This window comes from Loxodonta africana, chromosome 6 (assembly GCF_030014295.1).
Source record: "Loxodonta africana isolate mLoxAfr1 chromosome 6, mLoxAfr1.hap2, whole genome shotgun sequence".
NCBI classification, from domain to species: domain Eukaryota; kingdom Metazoa; phylum Chordata; class Mammalia; order Proboscidea; family Elephantidae; genus Loxodonta; species Loxodonta africana.
In genome coordinates, this window is record NC_087347.1 from 11298425 (window position 1) to 11323312 (window position 24888).

The following is a 24888-nucleotide window of genomic DNA, read 5'->3' on the forward strand; positions in this document are numbered from 1 at the left end:
CCATGCCTGGTGACATGTCCCCCCCCCCATTACTTCCCACCTGCAGGGCTCTCTCAGTAGGACACCTCCTCATTACCCCTCAAGTTTAGGTGTCACCCCACTGCAACAGCAGTGGAGGTGTGGTCAGCTGCATGGGCTTTCACGCCAGCCTGGATTTAAATCTCGGTTCCACCAACTGCTGACCATGTGACCTCGATCAAGTTTCTGAACATCACGAAACTTTGGTTGCTAATCCATAAAATGGGGCTGATCACAGTACTGACTCCAGAGAGGCAGCGTGGGGAATAAATGAAAGAATACGTGTAAAGCCTTTGGCCACGCTGCCCGCAGAAAGCTCCCCGAAAGTACTAGCTGTTTAGCCATTCTGAGCTTTCCGCATCTCCAGCCAACTTGAACAGGGATGCCAGACTCATATTCCTCAGGTACAGCTCTGTTCATATGCCTCCCAGGTAACACTTTCTACAGGGATTTTTCCTTTTCTACAGTCTGGCTCTAAGTCCCCTTTCCAGCTTTTTCCCACTCTGTCCCTTCCTGCACCCCAACCTTAGGCTCAGCTAAACCACCTGGCCTGTCCTCTTGGCTCACGCAGGTCCTCAGCTGGGTGCCTGCCCTCTCTGCTGGGAACGGTCAGCCTGTTTTCATTAATTAGGTCTGGAACCCATACTAGAGTATGCCTTTCTTTTTGCTAGCTTTCTTCCTTCAGTTTTAATAAAGGTTCCTTTTGAAAGACTTCAGTCAGTCAGGGTTAATACAAAGGGGATCAGTGAGAACCTAATGACCAGATGAGATGGGGGTGGTGATTGCCCAAGCCCTGGGACCCAGTGCCACAATGGTGGGTGAGGATGTGGGACACTAGGAGGGCAGATCTGAGACTGCGCGTGGTCCCTGGTGCGCCTTCGTGCAGGAGAGTCCACTGCAAGGACAGGAGGGAGATGAGGCTAGGAAGTTCAGTGGAGCCAGGCTGTGGGAGCCACAGAGCCCAGAACCTCATCCAGGTCCCCTCTAGGTGCCAATGACCACCTCGGGCTTCCACCAGAGTCAGGGTATGATGGAACCCAGGTGCAGAAACACCAGTAATACGGTGGCACTAGAGCCAGGCACAGTGGGCCTGAAGCTGACGACATTGGGGATACTGATATTAATCACTGTCATAATAGTAAAAATAAAACCCAAAAAGCCCAATCAGTTGCCATCAAGTTGATTCCAACTCATAGTGACCCTGTGTGTGCAGAGTAAAACTGCTCCAAAGGGTTTTTAAGTCTGGGATCTTTCAGAAGCAGATTACCAGGCCTCTGGGTGGGTTTGAATCACCAACCTTTCAGTTAGTAGACAAGTGCTTAGCCATCTGTGCGACGCAGGGATTCCACAGAACAAACAGGAGCTGCCACTCACCAAGGGCATCGAGGTCCCAGGTGCTGTGCCAGATGCTTTGATGCTGATCACTCCTTTGTGATGCCAGGGCACACAGGGATGTCGTAAGAGCTGGTGATTCAGGTATGCTGCATAACACTGGCCTTTCTTTGGATACTGATGTTTATGGCTCAGGGCCATGTGTTGGTAAAATGCATCTGAAGAAAGATTCTGATTAAAGCATGTATCATGTTAAGCTCTACCTTAAATATGTGTCTGTCAGTTTGTCGTACTGTGGTGGCTTGCGTGTTGCTGTGCCATCAGTAATTTCAAATACCAGCAGGCTCACCCTTGGTGGACAGATTTCAGGAGAGCTTCCAGACTAAGAGAGACTAGGAAGAAGGACCTGGCAGTCATTTCAGAAAAAATTGGCCAGTGAAAACCTTATGAATAACAACAAAACATTGTCTGAGATAGTGCTGGAAGATGAATCCCTCAGGTCGGAAGCCACTCAAAATACGACTGGGGAAGAGCTGCCTCTTCGAAGTAGAGTTAACCTTAATGACATGGATGAAGTCGAGCTTTCAGGACCTTATTTGCTGACATAGCATGACTAAAAATGAGAAGAAACACCTGCAAGCATCCTTTAATGATCAGAACATGGAATGTACAAAGTATGAAAATTGGAAATAGTAAAAAATGAAATGGAATGCATAAACATCAATATCCTAGGCATTAGTGAGCTGAAAGGGGCTGGTATTGGCCATTCTGAATCAGACAATCATATGGTCTACTATGCTGGGAGTGACAAACTGAAGAGGAACGGTATCATGTTTATCCTTAAAGAGAACGGTTCAGGATCTATCCTGAAGGACACCACCGTCAGTGATAGGATAATATCCATACACCTACAAGGAAGACAAGTTAACATGACTATTCAAATTTATGCACCAACCACTAAGGCCAAAGATAAAGAAATTGAAGATTTTTACCAACTTCTGCAGTCTGAAGTTGATCAAACATACTTTCAAGATGCATTCATAATTATTGGCAATTGGACTGCGAAAGTTGGAAACTAAGAAGAAGGACCAGTAGTTGGAAAACACAGCCTTGGTGATAGAAACGATGCCAGAAATTGCATAACAAAATTTTGCAAGACCAACAATGTCTTCATTGCAAACATCTTTTTTCAACAACATAAACTGCTAGTATACACGTATGTGGACCTCACCAGATGGAACACACAGGAATCAAATCAACTACATCTGTAGGAAGAGACGATGGAAAAGCTCAATATCATCAGTCAGAACAAAGCCAGGGCCGACGGTGGAACAAGTCATCAATTGCTCATATACAAGTTCAAGTTGAAGTTGAAGAAAATTAGAACAAGTCCATAAGAGCCTAAGTACAACCTTGAGTATATCCCACCTGAATCTGGAGATCATCTCAGGAATAGATTTGACACATCGAACACTAATGACCCAAGACCAGACAAGTTGTGGAATGATATCAAGCCCATCATACATGAAGAAAGCAATAGGTCATTAAAAAGACAGGAAAGAAAGAAAAGACCAAAATGGATGTCAGAAGAGACTCCGAAACTTGCTCTTGAACAGAGTAGCTAAAGCAAAAGGAAGAAATAATGAAATCAAAGAGCTGAACAGAAGATTTCAAAGGGTGGCTTGAGGAGATAAAGTATTATAATGAAATGTGCCATGACCTGTTGTTAGGAAACCAAAAGGGAAGAAAATGAATGGCATTTCTTGAGCTGAAAGAACTGAAGAAAAAATTCAAGCCTCGAGTTGCAATACTGAAGGATTCTACCGGTAAGATATTAAACGACATAGGAAGTATCAAAAGAAGATAGAAGGAATACAGAGAATCATTGTATCAAATAAAAAAACTGGTTCAAGTTCAGTCATTTCAGGAGGTAACATAAGATCAAGAACCAGTGGCACTGAAAGCACTGGTGAAAAACAAGACCCCAGGAACTGACAGAATAACAATTGAGATGTTTCAACAAACAGATGCAGCGCTGCAAGCGCTCACTCGTTTATGCCAAGAAATTTTTTCTTTTTAAGTGAACGTTTACGCATCAAGTCACTCCCTCATACAAAAATTTATATACACCTTGCTATATACTTCTAGTTGCTCTTCCCCTAAAAAGACAGCACATTCCTTCCCTCCACCGTGTGTTTCCGTGTCCATTCAGCCAGCTTCTGTCCGCCTCGGCCTTCACATCTCCCCTCCAGACAGGAGCCATCCAGATAGTCTCATGTGTCTACTTGATCCAAGAAGGCCACTCCTCACCAGTATCATTTTCTGTCTTGTAGTCTAGTCCAATCCTTGTCTGGAGAGCTGGCTTTGACAATGTAGCTGGGCACCATCTAGTTCTTCTGGTCTCGGGCTCATGTAGTCTTTGATTTATGCAGCCCATTCTGACTCTTTGTGCCTAGAAATTTGGAAGACAGCTCCTGGCCAACCAACTGGAAGAGATCCATATTTGTGCCCATTCCAAAGAAAGATGATCCAAGAGAATGTGGAAATTATCATACAATATCATTAATATCACACACAAGTAAAATTTTGCTGAAGATAATTCAAAAGTGGTCACAGCAGTGCATTGACAGGGAACTGCCAGAAATTCACATTGGATTCAGAAGAGGATGTGGAACAAGGGACATCACTGCTGACGTCAGATGGATCCTGGCTGAAACCAGAGAATACCAGAACTCTTAACTGTGCTCAGGAGGAACGTGTATTTAGACCAAGAGGCAGTTGTTCAAACAGAACAAGGGGATACTGCGTGGTTTAAAGCTAAGAAAGGTGTGTGTCAGGGTTGTATACTTTCACCATATTTATTCAATCTGTATGCTGAGCAAATAATTCGAGAAGCTGGGCTAAATGAAGAAAAACTCAGCAACAGGATTGGAGGAAGACTCATTAACAACCTGCAATATGCAGATGACACAATCATGCCTGCTGAAAGTGAAGAGGACTTGAAGCATTTACCGATGAAGATCAAAAGACCACAGCGTTCAGTATGGATTGTATCGCAACATAAAGGAAACAAAAATCCTCACAGCTGGATCACTAAACAACACCATGATAAACGGAGAAAAGACAGAAGTTGTCAAGGATTTGACATTTTACTTGGATCCATAATCAATGCTCATGGAAGCAGCAGTCAGGAAATCAAAGACGCTAAACACTAGCAAGCGGCCATCTAAGATGCATCAATAAGTCTCAACCCGCCTGGATCAAAGGAGAATGAAGAACACCAAGGACACAAGGTAATTACAAGCCCAAGAGACAGAAAGGGCCACATGAACCAGAGACTACATCATCCTGAGACCAGAAGAACTAGATGGTGCCCGGCTACAACCGATGACTGCCCTGACAGGGAACACAACGGAGAACCCCTGAGGGAGCAGATCAGTAGGATGCAGACCCCAAATTCTCATAAAAAGACCAGACTTAATGGTCTGACTGAGACTAGAAGGGCCCCGGTGGTCAAGGCCCCCAGGCCTTCTGTCGCCCCAGGACAGGAACCATTCTTGAAGCCAACTCTTCAGACATGGATTAGACTGGACAATGGGTTGGAGAGGGATGCTGGTGAGGCGTGAGCTTCTTGGGTCAGGTGGACACTGGAGACTATGTTGGCATCTCCTGCCTGGAGGGGAGATGAGACGGTAGAGGGGGTTAGAAGCTGGCAAAATGGATACAAAAAGAGAGAGTGGAGGGAGGGAGTGGGTTGTATCCTTAGGGGGAGAGTAATTGGGAGTATGTCGCAAGGTATATATAAGTTTTTGTGTGAGAGACTGACTTAATTTGTAAACTTTCATTTAAAGCACAATAAAAATTGGAAAAAAAAAAAAAAAGGAAATCAAAGACGCACTGCATTGAGCAAATCTGCTGCAAAAGACCTCTCTGAAGTGTTAAACAAAGATGCCATTTTAAGGACTAAGGTGTGCTTGATCCAAGCCATGGTGTTTTCAATTGCCTCATATGCATGTGAAAGCTGAACAATGAATAAGGGAGACCAAAGAAGAATTGATGCTTTTGAATTATGGTGCTGGAGAAGAATATTGAATATACCATGGACTGCCAGAAGAATGAACAAATCTGTCTTGGAAGAAGTACAGCCTGAATGCTCCTTAGAAGTAAGGATAGTGAGACATTGTCTCACATAATCTGGACATGTTATCAGGAGGGATCAGTCCCTGAAGAAGGACATCATGCTTGGTAGAGCAGAGGGTCAGCAAAAAAAGAGGAAAACTCTCAATGAGATGGATTGACACAGTGGCTGCAACGATGGACTCAAACACAGCAATGATTGTGAGAATGGCGCAGGGCCAGGCAGTGTTTCGTTCTGTTACACATAGGGTGCCTATGAATAGGAACTGCCTCAAAGGCACCTCACAACAACAACAACCTCGAAATTCAATATGAAGCTACTTTTTTTTTTAAAGGACGAGGCCTAGTTTTCTGCTTTTGGAAATATGGTTTAGAAAAAGAAGTCTAGCCTTCCAGTATCACAATTGCAAGAGATAGTCACGGTCTCTGAGCTTACTGTAGTTGACTGGGGCTGATTACAGGCTTGGCAGCCACAGGTTCCGTCCTGTACCTGTACTGATGAACTCCATTTGTTCAGGGGAATGTGTGCATGTACCACAGGGCCAGGTGGGCTGGGTGGAGGCAGAAGAACTTTTAGAACAACAGAGAAAGATCTGAACTTCCTAACTGCGCCACCAAGAGGTGAGAGGTGGTAAAGCAGGGACCACGCCACAGGGCAGTGTGAGGTATGTCTTAGTTATCTAGTGCTGCTATAACAGAAATACCACAAGTGGATGGCTTTAACAAAGAGAAGTTTATTTTCTCACAATAAAAAAAAAAGTAGGCTAAAAAAGGTCCAAATTTAGGGCATCAGCTCCAGGAGGTTTCTCTCTGTCAGCCTTCTCATCAATCTTCCCCCAGACTAGGAGCTTCTCGGCACAGGGATCCCGAGTCCAAAGGATGCGCTTTGCTTCTGGCACTACTTTCTTGGTGGTATGAGGTCCCCCTGTCTCTCTTTCATATCTTAAGAGATTGCCTCAAGACATAGTCCAATCTTTTAGGTTGAGTCCTGCCTCACTAACACAACTGCTGCCCATCCTCCCTCATTAACATCATAGAGGCAGGGTTTACAAAGTATAGGAATATCACACAATACCAGAAATCAGGGCCCAGACAAATGGATACGCACATTTTTGGGGGATCATAATTCAATCCATGACAAGGTGGTAAAGCACAGACTGTGTTACTAAGAGGTGAGAGGTGGTAAAGCAGGGCGGCCCTCCTGGAGAGACCAGAGGAACTTGGTACAATCAAACACCATTTCCTGAGCACTGATAAGTCCACACGGGATATGATTTTTGTCCCAAGTCTAAGACTGGGTAGGAGCCTCTTGAATCTGATAGAGCTCGACATTCCCTAAGAGAAGAAAGTGTCGGACGCGCTCTAACAATGTGGCTCGCCACCAGGCCTGGAACAGTGAGCCCTTGAAGCAAGAACAGAAAGAAGTGTTCCAGGCTGAATGAAGATGGCATGAGAAGAAACACCAGTGCTAGGAGAAGGAAGGCCAAGGGTAGCCTGAGTTAGCACAGTGTCCTCTGGAGAAGCACCATCAGAGGGACCTGACCACCTGCCTTGGGGGGCCGCCAAGAGCTCCACACCTCGGCTCAGGTCACCTCGCAGCTCAGGCAAGGAGGAACTCTAAGGTTACACAACTCCTGCTCTGTCTCAAGCTTTACTGTTGTGGTCCCTATTGTTCAAGATACACAGCCCACGGCCTTTGTGGGCACTTGCCCTTGTGGTTTGTTTATTGTTTCCTTGCCTGAGTTCTTAATTCCCAGTCAGAACATTTTAGATCTGCTTGGACCGCTTGTATGTACCCATCTACAGGGCCTACTTGCTTGTTGCTATCATAGCCCATCTTCTTGGACTTAACTTCTTGCCTGAAAAACTAACAAAACTCATAAGGCCCTGTCTAGCCAATTCTGACTTCACTTCGTTGGACCTGCTGTGCTTCTGGCCATGTTTCATATGACAGCTCTGTCATCACATTAGTAAGACCAACAGTCACCTTTTCTATTGCTTGTCTCAAACACTAAAAAGATCATTTGGTCATTACACTGTTCCAACTCCCTAGCAATCAGTTTCTTCAAATGGCTCACATTTGAATTCATCATTCTCTGAGTGACTCTAGATATGAAAAAAGGTAAATGGCAGTGATTCAAGTCATATGTACTGGCATTTAAATTAGATTTGAAGCCCAGTATAAAAAGACCTAAAAATAAATTAACAAACAAATAAAAATGGAGAAACATATCGTGCTCATGGAAAGGAAGACTCAAATTGTAATGATATCAATTCTTCTCAAATTGATATAATGAAATGACAATTTACAGATTTAATGGAAATCAAACGCACAATCAAAATCCCAACTAGTTGTATGTGTGTGTGTGTAAGAGAAGGTGGGAAAGACAGAGAGATGGAGATGGAGAGAGAAAGCTGATTCTAAGATGTTTATGCAAAGCCAAGGCACTCGGAGGAAGAGGTGGGCGCGCTTGCCTCCCAAATATCCCGATTCACTGTGAAGCCATCACAGCTAAGACATTGTAGGTCTGGCACAGAAAGGCCACACAGACCAACGGAACACCATGGAGAAACCAGAAGCAGGCACATGTTCACCTAGACACCTACACATGACAGCGGGGCACTGCAGGTCAGTAGGAAAGGGCAGCGCTTTTAATGACCAGTGCCAGAACATTCACAAGCGAAAATCATGACACTGAACCCCTTCCTCATACTACAGAAATAAATCAATTTTAGGTGGGTTACAGGCAGAGGCAGAGGAGCCCTGGGGTACTGTGGTTAAGCACTTGGCTGCTAACTGAAAGGCCAGCAGTTTGAACATACCAGCCGCTCTATCCTTTAAACCAAAAAAACAAACCCACTCTCGTTGAGTCGATTCTGACTCATAGCGACCCTACAGGATAGAGCAGAACTGCCCCATAGGGTTTCCAAGGCTGTAGTCTTTATAGAAGCAGGCTACCACATTTTTCTCCTGTGGAGCAGGTGGTGGGTTTGAACCGTTGACCTTTCAGCTTAACCACAGCACCACCAGGGCTCCTAGGTAAGGCTTCAAGTATAATTACGTACATTTTCAAAGGTTAACTCAATTTGTTCTTGGTACTGCTACTGTGCTCTTATTAGCTATGTTTGGTTCTAGTTGCTATAACTGATGTAACCTCACTGTTGACTGTTGTTAGGTGCCACTAGATTCTAACTCATAGCAACCCCAATATATCGTTATTTCGAAATCCTAGCTCCTATGAGGGAACACAACTAGAAATAGATACACTTATTGTTTCATTTCGCAATAATAGTTTTTTACAATTTTTCAAATACTTTAATTCTTAAAATTTTCTCTAAAATGGTTGTTTTAAAATCTAACAATACTTTATTCTAAAAATAAACAGTTTATAATAGCTTTTTCTTATATTTTTAAGGGTAGATTATTGGCCTGAAAAAGGGATACTAGAGAAATCACTTTCTCAACCCACAGCCATACAGTCTACATGGGAAGATACCGAAAAAGATGAAACTGACTTGTCACAGAGTTCTCTGACTCATGGAAGGGAGGACTCTCTTCCAAAGAAGCTGGGTGAAACTGCAAGTGAAAAACAGGAATATGATGAAAGCCATCTTTCCCTCAGTTTTATAGATGTCACTGATTTCCCTTCTTGGGTCTTATACGGCAGAACATATTTGAACAGCAATTATAATGCTAACTGGTGACATAAGTTGAGGTATAATTTTGAGACTAATCATTCAGAGTTGAAAGAAAAAGGACCTGAATATTTTAAACGCAGACATGATGAGTTCTTTAGAAGTCAAAAATCGAAAGTTTATTGTTAACTTCAACCTGGAAATTGAAATGGAGCTGGGTAATGGGTACACAGAAACTTTCTGTACTATTTTTTCTGTAAATCTCCCCCCGCCCTCCAAAAAAAACTATTTTAAAAAGTCACAGAAGAACCTTAGAGGGTAAGTTAGCATATGGCTTGGCCAGAGAATCATACTCAATAGTTGTGTACAGCTGACACTGCGCATGCCTGCTAGATGGAAAACTAGCAAAAGAAATCATAGCAGTGCCACTCGATAACAAAACAGCAGTTTGCTGAATTAAAGATTTAGCTGCAAAGACAAAGGCTGAGTTAATCTCTCGTCTGCAGAATTAGGTCTGGACTTGCTTTCTGCCTGCGTTCACCCAGTAGCCGCAGTAACGGGTCGTCAAAGATCTTTTTTTATGTGAACCCTCAGCAACAAAATACAGTGGTGCTGGCTGAGATCTGCCAAGTGTAGAGTAGCTTTGCTGGCTCTCACGGTTTTATCCCGGAACAAGTGCACTGACATTTGCACTGATGCCGTGAAAGCAGGTGTCGTGAAACCACTAGCGCCTGAGCACAAATCAAGGCAGTGTTACCAAGCTGTGGTAGCAGTTACTGTATTCGTCACTGACTCCACATATAGAGACAGACAGAGAAAACAGACGACAGAAGATGGATGGACGGATGGACGGAGGGACGGATGGCCAGATGGATGGATGGACTGATGGACGGATGGACTGATGGTGATGGATGGATAGACAGGTGCTAGAGAGACAGGTAGATGGACAGAGAGAAAGAAGATGGATGAAAAGTGTGAACAAGCTTCATGGAAGGGCGTCCTTGATGAAGCAGTGATTATTCATTTTAATAAATCTCAACTCTTGAGGTCCATGTTTTTAAACATTCTGTGTGACAAAACGAGAAAGTATGGATAAAGGAGTTCGCTCCATGCCACAGTATGATGGTTCTCCTGAGGAAAAGCGCTGTGGAGACTATTTGAGTTGCAAGCTGAATAAGCCACTTTTTTCAAGAACCACCATTTTTATTTGAAAGAAAAACTGACAGACAAACCATGATTATTAGGACTTGGGTATCTGACATTTTCTTAAAAATTAATGAAGTGAGATTGTACTTCAAAAAACAAAGCAAACAACAGCAAAACACTACTAGTATTTGTTCTCAACAATCAAATTGAGCTTTCAAGAGAAAATGAGAATTTTGAAAAACTTGTACCTGCCATTTTGGGCTTGATAGCTTCCCAATACCTAAAGGCTTTGCTGAAGAGGTCAGTGGTGATCTTAATTAATGTGATTTTTTTCTAATGTTGCATAATGAAATGTGCCAATATTTGGAAGAACCACAAAACTTGATAAACCAATATTTTCCAACTGATCAGTGTATAATGATACAAACATGTATGGGTAAAAAATGAAAACCAAACCCACTGCCGCTGAGTTGATTCCGACTCATAGCTACCCTATAGGACAGAGCGGAACTGCCCTATAGGGTTTCCAAGGAGCGGGTGGTGGATTCAAACTGCTGACCTTTGGGTAAGTGGCTGAGCTCTTAACCACTATGCCACCAGGACTCCAAGAGGAATTGAAAATAGCCAGAGACAACTATGAAGTAAGAGCTTCTAAAAACGTGCTCCTCCATAACAGCCTCAAGAACACTGCCAAGAACTATCAAAATCAACCTTTTTAGAATTCTGGAAATAAACCAAAGGCTTACAACAATCTGAAGAATGGTTATTCAAGAAGAATGGTTAAGTCTTGGTATGTATAAAATAGTAAATATTTAAAGTTTATATGAAAAAACAAATACCTTAGAAGAAAATCTAGGAGTCTACATGTACAAAATTGAGGGTTAGGGAAAAACCTTCTCAATCAGGACAGAAAACTCAGAAGTTACAAAAGAAAAGCTGATATATTTAGCTTTTAAAAATTTAAAAAAGATTTGTGGCAAAAGATTATAAACCTAAGTGAACATATAAAAATGCATCTTAAAATATTGCAATGAAGGTGAAAAAGGCTCAATATTTGTAATAAAGAATTTGTACCTTTTTAATGTGGAAAAGAAAAATACAATTGAAAAAATGGACAAAGAATATGAATTGGGAATTTATAGCATAGCAAATCCAAATATCCAGTAAACATAAAAGATGCTCCGACTCACTAGTTATCAGGGAAATGCATATTAAAATAACCGTGAAATGGCACTTTACCACCAGCAGATCCACAAAAAATAAAAAAGAATAATACCTATTGCTGGTGAAGATGGAGCGAAAAGGCGCCTCTCATGCTCTGCTCGAGAAATCAGAACTGTTACAGCCTTTTTGAAAGGCAATCTGGAAAAACCTATTACAAATTAAAACACACAATCTAACCCAGCAATTAATTCAGTGGAATCCAACCAACATAAATAAATGCACCAGCAAATGAGGATATATTTTAAAAGATGTTCCCTGCAGCATAGTTTGAAATAGCAAAAATCTGGAAAACTGTACATTCATGGCATTAAAAAGAAATCATTTTGCTATACTGGCTGACAAAAAATATACAAGAGAAAAAGTCAACACCGTGTGTGTGTGTATGCTTCATAGCCATATCTGTGTCCTCATCTCTATCTATCTCTATATCTACATGTAATACCATTTTATAAAGCAAATATTGACAAAAACTACATCAGTGTGCCCATAGGTATGTGTGTACTCTTATCTTTTAAGAGTCTATGACAATGAAGAAAAGTATCAGAGCATATACTTGTACTGGGTTGTTCAGGTACATTTCTTTGGAGGGTTGGAGTGGGTGAGAGAGAAAGGGAAGGATAAAGCTGGGCTGTCTTCCTACAAGGTGCCTACCATGTTTTCCTGACCACACCCTTCTCTGCATTGATCCACCCAAGTTACTTTTCACCATAGGCTGAGCAAAGTCCTGGAGACAACAGCCTTCCAGTACGCTCTGATCACTTTGAATTTCTGCCGTACTTCTGGTTTCTATCATATTCGTTGTTTGTTGTTGTTAGGTGCAGTCAAGTTGGTTCCAACTCATATGACCTTATGCACAACAGAACGATACACTGCCTAGTCCTGCGCCATCCTCACAACCGTTTTTATGCTTGAGCCCATTGTTGCAGCCCATCTCATTGAGGGTCTTCCTCATTTTTGCTGACCCTCTACTTTACCAAGCATGATGTCCTTCTCCAGGGACTGATCCCTCCTGATAACATGTCCAAAGCATGTGAGACATAGTCTCGCCATCCTTGCTTCTAAGGAGCATCCTGGTTGTACTTCTTCCAAGACAGATTTAGGAACCTGTAATTGTATATTTATTTTCTAGTGTTTGCCATCTGCTCTGTGTTTATAAATGCCTGTATAATGGTTAGAAAGTTCCTGGGTGATGCAAACAGTTTTGCGCTCGACTGCCAACATAAAAGTTGGTGGTTTGAACCCACCCAGGGGTGCCCTGGAAGACAGGCCTGGTGATCTGCTTCCGTAAAGATTACAGCCAAGAGGACCCTATGGAGCAGTTCTACCCTATAACACATGATTCCAACCATGAGCTGGAATCAACTTGATGGCAATGGGTTTGGTTTTTTGTTTTTGGTGTAATGGTAAAGAGAACGGACTGTGTAGCGTCTGGGGTCTTAAAAGCCTATAAGTGGCCATCTGAGATACTCCACTGGTCTCACTCCTTTGGGAACAAGGGAGGATGAAGAAAACTAAAGATACAAGGAAAAGATTTAGTCCAAAGGACTAACAGACCATATCTACCATACCCTCCACCAGATTGAGTCCATTACAACTAGATGGTATCTGGCTATCACCACTGACTGCTCTGACAAGGATCACAATAGAGGGTCCTGGACAGAGCTGGAGAAAAACGTAGAACAAAATTCTAACTCACAAAAAAAAGGCCAGACTTACTGGCCTGACAGAGACTGGAGAAACCCTGACAGTATGGCCCCTGGACACCGCTTCAGCTCAGTAATGAAGTCACTCCTGAGGTTCACCCTTCAGCCAAAGACTAGACAGGTCCATAAAACAAAATGAGACTAAAGGAGCACACCAGCCCAGAGGCAAGAACTAGAAGGCAGGTGGGGACAGGAAAGCTGGTAATAGGGAACCCAAGGCCGAGAAGGGAGGGTGTTGACATGTCATGCAGTTGTTAACCAATGTCATAAAACAATACGTGTGTTAACTGTTTAACGAGAAACTAGTTTGTTCTGTAAACCTTCATCTAAAGTACAATTAAAAACAAAATGGACTACAGAGCCACACTACCTGGGTTTGAATCCCAGCTCCATCACTTGCCTATTAGCTGTGTGAATTTGGCCAGTGGGCTCTTGCAATGTGCTGAATTACTGAGTATGGCCTTCCTCGCCATTGTCTTGTAACTCCCACCCAGGTGATTGGGTAGGGCTGTGCAAATAAGATAATTGTGGCCCACCAAGGAGACTGGTCAGTTTTGCCTTAAAAGAGAGCCAATTCCAGAGCAGAAAGAAAAGCCCACTACCACCAAGGAAGGAGAGACTGGCAGGAGACGGTGCAGTGGGCTTCCCAGCCTAAGGAGTGAGAAAGCTCAGTGTCTTTGGGCAGAGACTGAGGGCCAGGGAGACGCCTATGCCTCACCCACGAATCTGGGATTTGCCAGCCTCCACAACCGCGTGAGCCATTTCCTTTATCGTGAGTTCCGTGAGGCCTTGCAGCAATTAGGGAACCCAAAGACTGGAGGGAGAATACTGAGAGGAGGGGCAGTAGCTGATGTTAGAGATGACGGAGCTGGACATTTGGGACATCTTTAACCTCTGCCTCAGAGGAACCAGCTTTGTGGTGATCCTCAGAAAAGAACTTTGTCGACCACTTTTCTCAGAGTTTCTTCATCACAAGGCAGGACTAACAAGGGTACCAATCACAGGGCTGTGAGGTTTAGATGAGTGATTACAAGCAAGGCACCCCGAGCGGCCTGGCACATGAGGACGCTACAGAAGCGTGGGCTGTTATCATCATGACTGTTATTATCTCATCCATCTAGATTTTAAACTCCTGGAGGGATTTTAAACCCTTGACCTTCTTTCAGATTTCCCTTGTATCCCTTCCCTGTCATTTCCTAGACTAATCTTATTTCAAGGTACTCAAATAATTACTGAACAAACAACGAATGACTTGTTTTTGAGATGTTTGTGCAGAATGAAATTGCGGAGCATATGATTGTCACTTACGTGGCAAAAAAAAACGTGGCAACCAGCACGCAAATGTCCATGGCTGACCTCATCTGGCACTCAGACCTATTTTGTTAAGAGGGAAGAATATTTGTCTTAAAGTCAGTCTTCTAGGATAGAACAGGAAGGCCTTTCATCTCCACTTACAAAGCCACTTGTGAGCGGGACACAAGGCACCTCGCCTTCATACGTGAAAAGGAAACCTGATCCACTGGGGTGAGAACACTGGAAACTGGGCTCCTGGGCCTAGTGATTTACCACCGGCCCTTTCTTCCTTCTGTAACCTATCACGTATGTTTACTATAAAAATGAATTGTATTAGATACACATTTTTTCAAAGCACTGGATGAAATGAGTTTGGACCCTTCAATGGCAGTCCCCATCTGTCCATTCCAGTGCGCATACTGTCTGAGCTTTCCTAACCATAGTTTCACCTCTCTGGAGATTTAATTGAGTCTGACGCCTTGGAGCCAAGACAGTAAAAGAAGCAATTTAGGAAATAATGAAACCACGTGTCCTTCCAACGTCATCCTCTCTTCTCCTGCCTGCCTTGAACGTTCTCCTCTGTCTCTCGACTGGATCCTTTCTGTCAGCACTGTAACGTGCTTAGGTTTCTCTCATGCTGAAAACAAACCAACACAACAAAAATGCTCCCCTTCAGCCACCATCCTCTCTCTCTTCTCCTGCTCACAGCCAAGTTTGTGGAAAGAGCTGCCTATGCTTTCCAGCCCCATTGTCTCACTTCCCACTTGCTCCAGGTTGGCCTCTGCCCCAGTCTACCAAACGCTCAGCCACTTGGCCTCCATGCACTAAACCCGGGTGCTCTCCTTACTTCTCACCTCCCCTGGTGAATATGCAGCCCTTTGCCCAGTGGATCAAGGCCTCTCCTCACCTCTCACCCACACTGCCTTACCCCTATCCCCCCACTGCAGTTTCCAGTGTCAACAAAAAGGGTGTAGCTTTCCACACCTTTCTGCTGCCTGTATCCATAAGCACACAGATAATCCATAGGAAGGTGTGTTTATATGTTTGTTTTTTCTGATACAGAATCCTATTTTTTTATTTGACATCATATCCTACACAGTTCATAAGTCAAAAGACACATAAAAATTTTTTATTTTGGTACATAAATATATGTATACTCACAGGTAACTAAATGAGCTTTTAACACATCGGAACAAGTCATTAACATTTTTAGAAATTAGAGAGAAAAGCTAGATTGTATATCTGGGGGATACTCTTGAGATTGCCTGTAGCCTCAGAAGGACCAATGGGTAAAGCTGCAAGCGCAAGTTTGGCTCAGTGTAAGGTAAGGCGAGAGTAACTCACCCTGGCCTCTGGCCTCACCCCGGTAGGACCACTTTATCTTTACAGTCACTAAGCAGCTACTGAAAACTGTGGCTCACTATCAGCATTTTAGGTCTAACTTTTAAACTTTTAAAGACAGCATTTTACAATGCTAAGCAATATATGAGACATGCCTCTAACGGCCTGAAAATAATTTTGTTGTCTTCTTGAAAGTTATCACCTTAGGAAGTGACATACTTCCTAAGGTGATAACTTTTTAACTTTCCTTTTAAAACTGGGGGAGGGAGGAAGGTGAAGGAAATGATACTTAGGCTAAAGGAAGATTTCCAAAAATCAGTTGAGCAGTGGCACTGTCGTTGGACACATGACAAAAAGTTATTGGAATTAAAGAATTAAAATAGTAACTTGACATATAACCTAAAACAGGCATAAAAAAGGCATACAGGTGCTGTCTTATTACAGCATGAGAAGTCAGAAGGGTTTTATCCACAGGGTCAGCAAACTATGGCTCATAGGCCAAATGAAGTCAGCTGCCTGTTACTGCATGGCCTGTGAGCTAAGAATGGTTTATATATTTTTAAATGGTTGAGAAAAGGACCAAAAGAAGAAGAATGACATGTGAAAATTATATGGAATTCAAATTTTAGTGTCCATAAATAAAGTTTTATTGGCTCACAGCCCTGGTCATTTGCTTATATATTGTCTATGGCTGCTTTGTGCTACAAAAGTGGCGTTGGGTAGTGGAAATAGAGATTGCATGGTCCACAAAGCCTAAAGTATTTACTATCTGTCCCTTTACAGGAAAAGTCTGCTGTTTCTTGTTTTAACCCTGTGAACCTAGGGTGGTCTCCTGCCCTCTCTGGATTCACATTTGTAAACCAAGGGGCCTGGGTGAGATGGTGGTCAAGATACCTGTAGGAGGTCAAGTACTGCTCTGGACAAACAAGGCAGAAAGAGTGAGCAGGAATACGCACTGCTTCCACCTACAGCCCATGAAGAAAATGGCAGGCAGGAGGCTGCTGGCTGGGGCGTCATCTCTTCATGATCTCACTCAGCAAGTTTCCTTCGGTGGAAAGGTTTTTTAAAGGAATCATCTCCCCTAGATAGTACCTTCCAATGAACACAATCCTGGCTGTTACACACATTTTTAAACTCATAGACCACAACTCCAGATAAAAATACATCTTCCAACATTCACCTCTGGAATAACACTCAAAACCAAAACTAGACTCATCGCTGTGGAGTCAATTCCGACTCATAGCGATGCTACAGGGCAGAGTAGAACTGCCCTGTAGGGTTTCCCAGGAGCGCCTGGTGGATTCCAACTGCCTACCTTTCGGTTAGCAGTCATAGCTCTTAACCACTACACCACCAGGGTTTCCATGACTCCCCCTAAAACAGAAGGAAAGCAAATCATTTACTACCACAGTGAGCCAGAGAGGACAGTGTTTTTTATCTTTTTCTAGATCTCTGTGGGAAAAACTACAAAGTTTGTCATCGGCACATGCCACCATTCATTATGCAGCTTCACAGGGACTTAAGTGCACTAACTTCTGAACCTTCATGCTCTAAAAATCCAGGTAAGTGGATTTTCCACAGCTAACAAAACGCGTATCAAAAGACTGCAAATAATAGACTATATGCAAATAACGGAGTAAAGTGTTAGGTTTGGCTAGTTCCAAGCCAAGCCCAGGGCCCCTCGCCATAGAGATCCTCACCATAAGCCTATGTGCCTCGCATTTTTTCCATGAGGAAGGAGTCATGCCCCTTCAAATCAAAACATTCATGTTGAGAACTGCTAGCTTTCAGTTTCCCATAAAATCCAAATGATGTAGAATGCTGTCTCTCTGTGCTGGCCTGTAAGGAACCCACTCTAGCTGTGGTAAATCGTCAAATACGGCTGCCAACATTCCTCCCATCTCTGTACCCCCTTGCTGCTCTTTCCAGCACAAGAAAAACAAAACAAAACAAAACATTGCTTTTGAGTCAATTCCAACTCATAGTGACCCTATAAGACAGAGTAGAACTACCCCATAGGGTTTCCAAGGAGCGGCTGGTGGATTCAAGCTGTCAACCTTTTGGTCAACAGCCAAGCTCTTAACCACTGCATCTATATCCATCCTCCAATCTGTGCTGATTTTGCGATCTGCTTTGACCAGAGTGCAACAGAAGTGATGTTCTAAGACTTCTGAGCCCAGAAGCAGATTGGAAGCTTTCACTTCTTCCCCCTTGGAGCCCAGCACTAAACTAGATTACTGAATGATTAGAGGCCACACAGAGAGGCCAGCTTAGACACTGAAAGCAGTCACATGAGACGCCAAGAAGACCAGCAGAACCGCCACCCCACTGAACTTGAGCCAACCCACAGCACTGTGGGAAACAATGTAGAAGAATCAGAACCTCCATTTCTAAACCAACTTTCAAGGCAAGGAAGAGACTCAATAGTTTGGTAGGAGTCTTCTATGCGGTGTCACACAGAACCTCCAACTTACTTCATCATCTTCATCTTCATCATCATCAGATTCAAGAACACCATCCAGTAGCTCTTCTAAAGAAAAACAAAATCAATGAATAACTGCAAACACAGTGGGAGTCTTCGTCAGCAAAATCCTTCAGCCTCTGCAAAGACATATAAATACTCTAATAAGGATTAAGTTACATCAAAATAACTGTGGTCTTGGTACCATTTCAGCCATAGTGTGATACTCATCCTAGGCAATTCCAAATAAGTTTTTCTATTTTATCAGAACCCATTTATAGTAGCATATGAACAATTAGAAGCCAATATATAATTTAAGGGGAGCTTTAGGGGAATAAAAAAAAATTTTTTTTTTTTTAGGGGAAAGAAAGTAAGCTAATATTGAATGTTAGGCACCGTGCTAGATACTGCCACATGTGTTTTTTCACTCAATCCTTCCAATGATTATCCTCATTTTATACACAGCAAATACAGGCACAGAGAGGTTAAGAGACTTGCTTATGGCCATACTGCCAGTAAGCGGCAGAGTGGGGATTCAAAACTGATGCTATTTCTGAATCCACGATTCTTCATATGGCGTCAGAGGTGAAGGTAATGGCAGGTGGGGTTCCCAAAGGCTCCCATGGTTCACTGCTAGATCTTAAAAGTTCATAAGGGAGAAATAAAGTTAAGCAGCCCAATGGAATCAGAGAAAGAATAAAGCTGTTTCCTCAACTATAAAATGGGGATCATACCCCTACTTCTTATGATTGTTGGGAGTGTGGGGGCTTGACAACATACCAGAGCTAAACCACCCAGAACAGGGCCAGGCACAGAGGAGGCATTATATAAATGTTGGTTACTTTCTCTTTCACAAAGATTTCTGTGACCCCCTCACTGAGCAGGCACTTCTTCCTCTCTTGGACACACTCGGCATTTTGCTGGCAACTCTCTGATAGCTCCCACCACTTCTGGATGATCGACGCTTACCTAATGAATGAATGGCTGCTGAATTGCCTGGGTATCTTTCCCACTTACTGTACTGGACTGTGAATCCTGGGGGCAAGCACCTGACTTATTTAACCAAATATCCCCATGCTTTTTCCTTCGTATTACTCATTTCTTGATGAATGACATGAATATAAAGAAAACTTGAGAGAAGAGGAAAGGAAATTAAACAGAAAATAAGAGGAAAGAAAGAACCAAAAGCCATACTTGAGAGACTACCCACCACACTGATAAAGATGGCAGGAAGATACATCCTAAATTTAATCAAACATTAAATCCTTTCCTTATAAACTTCCCTATCAAATTTTCACCTAATGGTTTTAACAATGATTGATGATCACTGGCTAAAGCCACTATTTCATTAGTGTTGCCAACTGATGGTTTTCTAGCAAGTCTTCTATATTTATTAGCTGGCATTCTTTGATACAGAACTTTCCTAAGTGGGGTACTCCATTTCCTAGAAAAGACTAAGCAGAAACCGCTGCTCAGAGGAGGTCAGGATGTCTCTCGTCCCCAACGCAACACCAGGAGCACTCACTCTGAAGAAAAGGACATCACTGGCTTCACTGGACCAAGGCCAGCAGGACACTGACTTCTGTCCCTACCTCACCTGAGCTTGGACACCTCCACTCCTGCTGTGGGGCCATGCCTTGTCATGAAATCCCAGTTAGTCAAGGAGTCACCTTGCAGGCATGAGGCTGCCCTGTCGTCCTGCACAGGGGCTGAAATTCAGCCTAACTTCTCTTCCCTATCACTCTGTGAATAGCACTTCTCCATTCCACCTTCAGCAGACAAGCAACTGGCTTTCAAAATGGCAACGCTGCTATGTATTCACCAGTTCTAAATCTCTCGTTGTCAAATACATAAATGCTTTTTTTTTTCTTTTAAAGAATCTTAGGTATTCCGTGTAGGCCACAGAGTAGTCCTGCCACACCCTTCTTTCTCTTCCACTCTCTTTTCTGCTCTCATTCCCCTAGCCCACTAATCTATTGGTTCAGGCTCATCCTACAACCCAGAATAACCCAGTCTTGTGAACTGATCTGTTGGCGAGTTGATTCTGACTCATAGGGGCGCTACAGGACACAGCAGAACTGTCCCATAGGGTTTCCACGACTGTAATCTTTACCAAAGCAGACTAGCACATCTTTCTCCTGTGCAGCGGCTGGTGGGTTGGAACTGCCAACCTTCTGGTTAACAGCCAAGTGCTTAATCACTGCACCACCAGGGCTCCTTCCTGTAAAATGAGATGCTGAAGTACCCTAAAAACCTCAGCTCCTTCTCTTTGGGGTTCTTGGACAACGATCCGTCTCCCACCCTGTTCCGAGTTGCGGCACACCCCATGAGCTAACAGGGGATGACGTTGGAGTTGCCAGTGTCATTCCTTTCCTGAGTGTCCAGCTGGTGAGCCTGGCTCTGCCTCGCTCCTGCTCAGTAACCTGACGTTAGTCAGTGCCTGACTAGTTCTGCTGGTTCCCTTGCTGAGGGCCGGAGCTGGGTCCTGGGCTGCAGGCGGTGGTCAGATCCCTGTTACTGTGGGTCGCTCACCTCTGCTTCTCAATATCCAGAGGCTGGACTTTTCCTTTAGTTTTCACCAGCCAGTTGGGACCCTCTCTCGACCTAACCTTTAAGTTAAGTTCCTAAAATACACTTGAATTTTTGTGCTTGAAGGTCTTAAAACTTTCCTGGAAAAAATAGAAAGTACCTGAAATTGGGAGTTCCTCTACCTCCAATATTTCCTGTAAACTGCTGATTAGATTCCGATTCAATATTTTAGGCAAGAACACTTCACAGGTGGCGTCACGTACTTCCTTTTTCATCACAATAATGGGCATACGTCTGGTCGCCCCACTTTTAATGACTCTAAGATGAATCAGTAGGTTCAGGTGTCATTAAGCCTGAGTCCTTCCTTATCAACTTCCCCACCAGATTTTCACCCAATGGTTTTCACAATGATTCATGATCACTGGCTAGATCCACTATTTCATTGGGATTGCAAAATGATGTTTTTCTATATTTTTAGCTGGTACTCTTTGATAAAGAATTTTCCTATGTGGGATATTCTAAAAAACACCCTGAACAGGGGAGGCAGGGTAAATGCTTGATTTTTCCCCTTATCAGTTCCCAGCTTGGAGTCTTAGCATCTGCAAAGATAACCAACGTATTCTTCTTAACATCGTTATGAACTCATTAATTTTTTTTTTATTAACTTTTATTGAGCTTCAAGTGAACGCTTACAAATCAAGTCAGACTGTCACATATAAGTTTATACACACCTTACTCCGTACTCCCACTTGCTCTCCCCCTAATGAGTCAGCCCTTCCAGTCTCTCCTTTCGTGACAATTTTGCCAGTTTCTAACCCTCTCTACCCTCCCATCTCCCCTCCAGACAGGAGATGCCAACACAGTCTCAAGTGTCCATCTGATATAATTAGCTCACTCTTCATCAGCATCTCTCTCCTACCCACTGTCCAGTCCCTTTCATGTCTGATGAGTTGTCTTCGGGGATGGTTCCTGTCCTGTGCCAACAGAAGGTTTGGGGACCATGACCGCCGGGATTCCTCTAGTCTCAGTCAGACCACTAAGTATGGTCTTTTTATGAGAATTTGGGGTCTGCATCCCACTGATCTCCTGTTCCCTCAGGGGTTCTCTGTTGTGCTCCCTGTCAGGGCAGTCATCGATTGTGGCCGGGCACCAACTAGTTCTTCTGGTCTCAGGATGATGTAGGTCTCTGGGTCATGTGGCCCTTTCTGTCTCTTGGGCTCTTAGTTGTCGTGTGACCTTGGTGTTCTTCATTTTCCTTTGCTCCAGGTGGGTTGAGACCAATTGATGCATCTTAGATGGCCGCTTGTTAGCATTTAAGACCCCAGACACCACATTTCAAAGTGGGATGCAGAATGTTTTCATAATAGAATTATTTTGCCAATTGACTTAGAAGTCCCCTTAAACCATGGTCCCCAAACCCCCGCCCTTGCTCCGCTGACCTTTGAAGCATTCATTTTATCCTGGAAACTTCTTTGCTTTTGGTCCAGTCCATTTGAGCTGACCTTCCATGTATTGAGTGTTGTCCTTCCCTTCACCTAAAGCAGTTCTTATCTACTTCATTAATTTTTATATATTTAATACATTTCACTCCAGAGAAGTTATTATTCTTTTTGATGCCTAAATTGTTTCACGACTGGCCACTGGGAGTCTATTCTTCAGGTTAACTTCTGGGTCCTTTTGACATGACCCTGGAAGTCTTAGCTGGAATCCTTGCTATCTGGCATGATGAGAAATCCTGGACTTAACCTTGTTCGTTTCTAACTCCAGGTCTAGAATCAGCCATTTCTTGAAGAAGCACTGGCTCTTTTTGGTGGAAAATGGAACTAGGGGCATTCACTGGCACTGGGATGTGAATTCGTCTAGGTCTTTTCACTTAGAGCTAAGAGATAAAAACTAGATCATGATTTTATACTGGTACTTCCAATTCAGATGAAGGATTATAAGGTTCTTATTTCTTTTGATTTTATATTTGTGTCTCTTGTTATATGATGACAATCTTGATTCCTAGTGACATTAACATAATTGCTTTTTGGTTTTACTCTACAATATATAACAGTTCCAAAATAATACCAATGTGATTACTAACAATAAGGCTGTTAAATGAAGTTTAAGATTTCCTTGTTGTCCTTTTTTTAATTGGGATTTATAAATACCACCCAGGGAGTACAGTCAAAACACAGTTTAAAAATCACTTGAAATAACCCTTCTCTGCATGGTTCTACCACCAACTTGATAAACAGTTTAGGTTCACTTGTATGCTTTTGACTTCTAGGACTATTTTTAAATTTAATTAAAAAAAATTATATAAAAATATTTACGTGGTTCTAAAGATAAAACTATAAGGCAAGGTTGATGGAGAGAGGTTAGATTCTGATTCAATATTTTAGGCAAGAACAATTCATAGGTGGCGTCACGTACTTCCTATTTCATCACAATAATGGGCATATGGTAAACATTTTATTTTTTTAGTTTATCAGTTTTGGTTTATTCTTCCACTGGTTATTTTTACACATTCTAGAAAGACTGGCATCTGTTTCCATTATCTGACCCCAGGACCCTGAGGAAGGCTCCCTTACAAAGTGGGCAGAAATAGGAGGGGAGGAGGATGGACCATATAAAAAGAACTCCAGCTTAGAGAAGGAATTCCGTAATTGCTTTTGAATTACTCCTGCTGACTATATTCTTAGAGTGTGATGAGAGACGGCTATATCTTTGGACAATCTGACTTTGACTACCTGGTTGAACATGTGTTTGGGGGATCACCTGGGTCTACCCTGGGGTCTAGCCTTACCCCACCTGGGTCCCTAGGGCCAAGCCTTACCCTACCAGCCTCAAGCCTCAGCTCCCCTTCCCACCAAATGAGGCTTCTTGAATGAATTCCAAGATATGACAAACCCCTCTCTAAGAAAGCTCAAGGATCTTTCTGGAAAGTGTGAAAGGGTTAAAGGATAGATGATAGATTCTTGCATTAAACTGACCAGAGTTAAGCTGCTTGATGATAAATTCTATCTGCCGAATCATTTCAGCATTGCCTTCTTTGATGAAGCAGCGCAGAATGTCTTCCATTCCCTAGAAGCATTGGAGAGAGTCACAGTTAACATCTCTGTTTTGGGGGAGAACTACTTTTCAATGGGGTGGCTCCATCAAGACCCCACAAAATCTTTCTTATTTGGAGGGAAGGAATACATACAACAAAAATTCCTCTGCTAGTACTGAACATTCTGTTTTGGTTCTTTTTATAACTCACAGTGAAATTATTTTCTTCTTGGTTGACTATTTAAATATAATACAGTCAGCAAAAACAAACAAATTCTTGTAAAATTCCGTTGCATGAGTACCGTGTTCCTTTGTTGTTATTGTTGTTAGGTGCTGCAGAGTCACTTCCAACTCATAACGACCCTATGTGCAACAGGACGAAACGCCACTTGGTCTCGTACCATCCTCACAATTGTTGCTATGTTTGAGCCCAGTGTTGCAGCCACTGTGACAATCCATCTCGTTGAGGGTCTTCCCTTTAGTTTTGGAATATGTTGGTTTGGGAAGTGGTTTCTCTCCTGCATTTTCCCTAAGTCAGTACATTGCTTTCTGGACTTCAAGACCAAAACGGTTTTTGACAAGTGAAACACATGTTTAGAGAGAAGTAAATGAATAAATAAAACCTGTCTTTAAACAGCTATCATTCTTTTTCTATCAAGAGAATAATAAAGTCACTACATTATATATTATTCTGGCTAACAAAATTCCACAGAAAGTCAGGTAAGATTTTTTTTTAAATTGTGCTTTAGGTGAAAGTTTACAGCTCAAGTTAGTTTCTCATTCAAAAATTTATACACGTATTGTTTTGTGACATTGGCTGCAATCCCCACAGTGTGACAGCACACTCTCCCCTTCCACTCCAGGTTCCCTGTGTCCATTCGTCCAGCTCCTGTCCCTTCCTGTCTTCTCATCTTGCTTTTGGGCAGAAGTTGCCCATTTGATCTCATATATTTGATTGAACTAAGCAGCACATTCCTCACATGTGTTACTGTTTGTTTTAGAGGCCTGTCTAATCTTTGTCTGAAAAGCAGG

General features: G+C 42.8%; 1 protein-coding gene across 1 annotated transcript in view; it reads right to left on the minus strand.

Annotated features, from left to right (window-relative positions):
- Nucleotides 1-24888, minus strand: part of ARMC9 (armadillo repeat containing 9) — a 177808-nt gene that overhangs the window by 50593 nt on the left and 102327 nt on the right. The window contains exons 18-19 of the mRNA XM_003417916.4: nucleotides 23799-23889; nucleotides 18305-18360 (exon numbers count right to left, since the gene is read on the minus strand). Of these exons, the coding sequence (XP_003417964.3) occupies nucleotides 18305-18360; nucleotides 23799-23889 (147 nt within the window). The remainder of the gene's footprint in view (nucleotides 1-18304; nucleotides 18361-23798; nucleotides 23890-24888) is intronic.